Source organism: Acyrthosiphon pisum, chromosome A1 (assembly GCF_005508785.2).
Source record: "Acyrthosiphon pisum isolate AL4f chromosome A1, pea_aphid_22Mar2018_4r6ur, whole genome shotgun sequence".
Taxonomy (NCBI): domain Eukaryota; kingdom Metazoa; phylum Arthropoda; class Insecta; order Hemiptera; family Aphididae; genus Acyrthosiphon; species Acyrthosiphon pisum.
In genome coordinates this window covers 98,113,250-98,116,158 of record NC_042494.1, presented here as the reverse complement: position 1 = coordinate 98,116,158, position 2,909 = coordinate 98,113,250, and the positions used below count along the sequence as shown (strand labels likewise).

Here is a 2,909-nt window from a genome sequence, read left to right as displayed (position 1 = left end):
TAATACTTTTGTCTTTGATTATATTTGAATAATAATTTGTATATTTGATTTGTATTCTATATCTATACTTTAGCATTATTATTTCAATCATTCTCTAATTTTAAGTATACAATATTTAACTATAAATTATTGTTTTTCGTATCAATGTGTAACATAATGTTAATATTATTATGTTTTAGGACTGACGTCCGTTTATATTAAATAAATAAATAAATATTTATTATTTACTACATACTAAGTTATATATTTTTCCCCAGTACGTTTCATAATAATTAAAAATATTGGGAAAAACGGAAATTTTTTGACGAATTCTTTCGTTAAATGCTCATAAAATTATTATGACTACGTTGTATTAAGATTTACGCAAATGTTGTTTTTATTCCAATCTAAAAACATAAAAGGAACCTCGTATAGTCATATTAAATGTTTTAGTTTTTTGACTGAATAACAAATGTTTATCAACATTTAAAGAAAAAAATTGAAAAAATTATAATTTATTGTACAACATATCGGAATGTCTTGAACTTGCTCATTAAAATCTTTCAATGGAACATGATTCTAATATATTTTTAATATGTGATCTTATAATATTATGTCCACACGGTAATATGAATTATTATATTTTATAGATGTTAAGTCTTATTGGGAAGACCCTCTGCCTACGTATGAAATGGTTAAAATACACTATGCACTACCAGGAGAATTTGTCAGACTGTACTGCGAGGGTTTCGTAGGTAAATATATCAACGATTGTTCATCTATTATGCAACATACTAGTTTATTATCTTCTGTTTATAAATTATCGTGACAAAAAATTATTTAATAAATTCTGAAATACTATTGATGCAGGTAAAGTCGGTCTTCCAGATGCCGTCAACACAATAACGTGGAAGAAAATTGGTGAAAATCAGACAATTGTTTCAAACGAAAAATATAGAATAAAAGAAGTGATTAGGTATCATATAATATTAAATATCATACTTAAAAACAAAATCAGCAAACTTAATATTCGCAGAAATTATGCGTGGTTTTAATGTTTGTATATTCTTATAGGGAAAATGACCAAGTATTGGGAGCATTCCTATTCATAAACAAAATTCAAGAGACTGACTATGGACTGTATATGTGCTCCATCAGCAATACTGATGACCAAATTGTGCAACAGTTTACTAACATCACAAAACCGGGTGAGTTGTATTATTGTTTGTATTTGACTGTCTGCAGCTAATAGTTAGTAGTTAGTACTAACAAATTTAATGTACCTAATATAATATTACAAGAACATATTCAAAATTTGACATAGGTATAGTACCTATAATCTTATCATACATCCCAAACGGTCAGTGAACCGTTTTTTAATTTTTAATAAATATGAAAAAAGAAAAAAGGGCGGGTAAGTGGAAGTCGCTCTACCATACAGTAATTTACAAGTGGGTGACTGTAAATGTATGTGTTGTTAAATTTGAATTCAACGATATAATTATATCATTATTGTATACGAAAAATGATTTTAAGCGGAGACAGTTATTTGCCAGTATAGAAAATTCTAATATAAACTTTCAGTGAAAAAATTCATGTATATACGGTAATTTGTTTAAGAGTTACACCAAAAACCAAAATTGATTTTGTCGAAAACCGATTTTTGTTTTTGTTTTTTCCGGCGCTTTAGAAAATTACTGGGAATTGTACCAACTAGATACATTTTCCCAACAAGATACTGAAGTTGAAAATCGAAGCATTATTTCCACTACTTATCGTGTACCAACTCACTACACAGACACAAATAAAAAATTTAAAAAACACACTCCAATGTAAAATCAATACATTCATCGCTCCGTTCAGAATCTAAAAAAATAAATAAAATAAATAAATATTATTATTTATCTTATAAGTAATATATACATATATATATACAAATATTGTATCCTGTGACTATTACATAACATATGGGGAAATTGTAACATATTATATTAAATATTTGTAGTTTATGTGACATAAGCAATATTTTTTTTTAACCACAATACGTCAAACTGATGATGGTTAATTTTAAATTTTAAATATTTAAACATTACATAATTGTATATATTACAGTTGGATCGCTTGTCAATAATATATGTTTTGTTGTTTATTTTTTAGTGTTTAACTTCGAACAATCCGTTAAAAAAGTGCAAAGAGACCTTAAATTGACCATTTTTGTTATGATTGCGATAATTTTGATCGTTTGGAAACGCCGGTGGTTCTACTTGACGTATCAAAAAATGAAGAAAAAATTAGAAAGTGATAAATATGCGCTATGTAAGGTTTTTTTAAAACAATATTTATAAGAACAATAAAATACGACAATATAATATGTTTCACTACTTTTTTTTATTTCTATAATTATTTACATGTGGTTTACGTGTGTGTTTTTTATTTACGATGTTTACAGCGGAGAAGACTATACATAATGTAATAGTATTTTACGACGAAGCGAACAAAGAAAATGCCCAATACTTGGTGGAAAATATGGAACATCGTGATAATTATATAACTAAGAAATATCACATCGATTTTGATGAAGGTAAATTTGTTCGTTCATTTTCATACATATTATAATATTTTATTTTAATTTACTTCGTTCTTCCAGACTTAATCAAAACACAAACAGATTTGGTTAAAGGTTTTGACTTCGCTATATATTTATTATCTTCAGACGATAAAATTACATCGTCATTGATGAAAAAATCAACGCAAACATCTTTTGTTCAAGACAACGTTACTCCTAAGAAATACATAATTGTAAGTAAATCATATAACAATTATTAATCAATATACTTACAAACGTCAAAAAAATTTTATTTGTTGTACTGTTTGCGCTCTCTATAGGTTAGTTTGGTTAGGTTCAGTGGCGTATTACGGGGGGGGGGTGG

General features: G+C 26.9%; 1 protein-coding gene across 1 annotated transcript in view; it reads left to right on the top strand.

The window, feature by feature from the left end:
- The window catches only part of LOC100161344, a 44,422-nt gene that overhangs the window by 31,448 nt on the left and 10,065 nt on the right, over positions 1–2,909 (top strand). The window contains exons 3-8 of the mRNA XM_001942624.5: positions 630–734; positions 850–955; positions 1,054–1,187; positions 2,137–2,295; positions 2,429–2,560; positions 2,627–2,778. Coding sequence (XP_001942659.2) covers positions 630–734; positions 850–955; positions 1,054–1,187; positions 2,137–2,295; positions 2,429–2,560; positions 2,627–2,778 — 788 coding nt within the window. The remainder of the gene's footprint in view (positions 1–629; positions 735–849; positions 956–1,053; positions 1,188–2,136; positions 2,296–2,428; positions 2,561–2,626; positions 2,779–2,909) is intronic.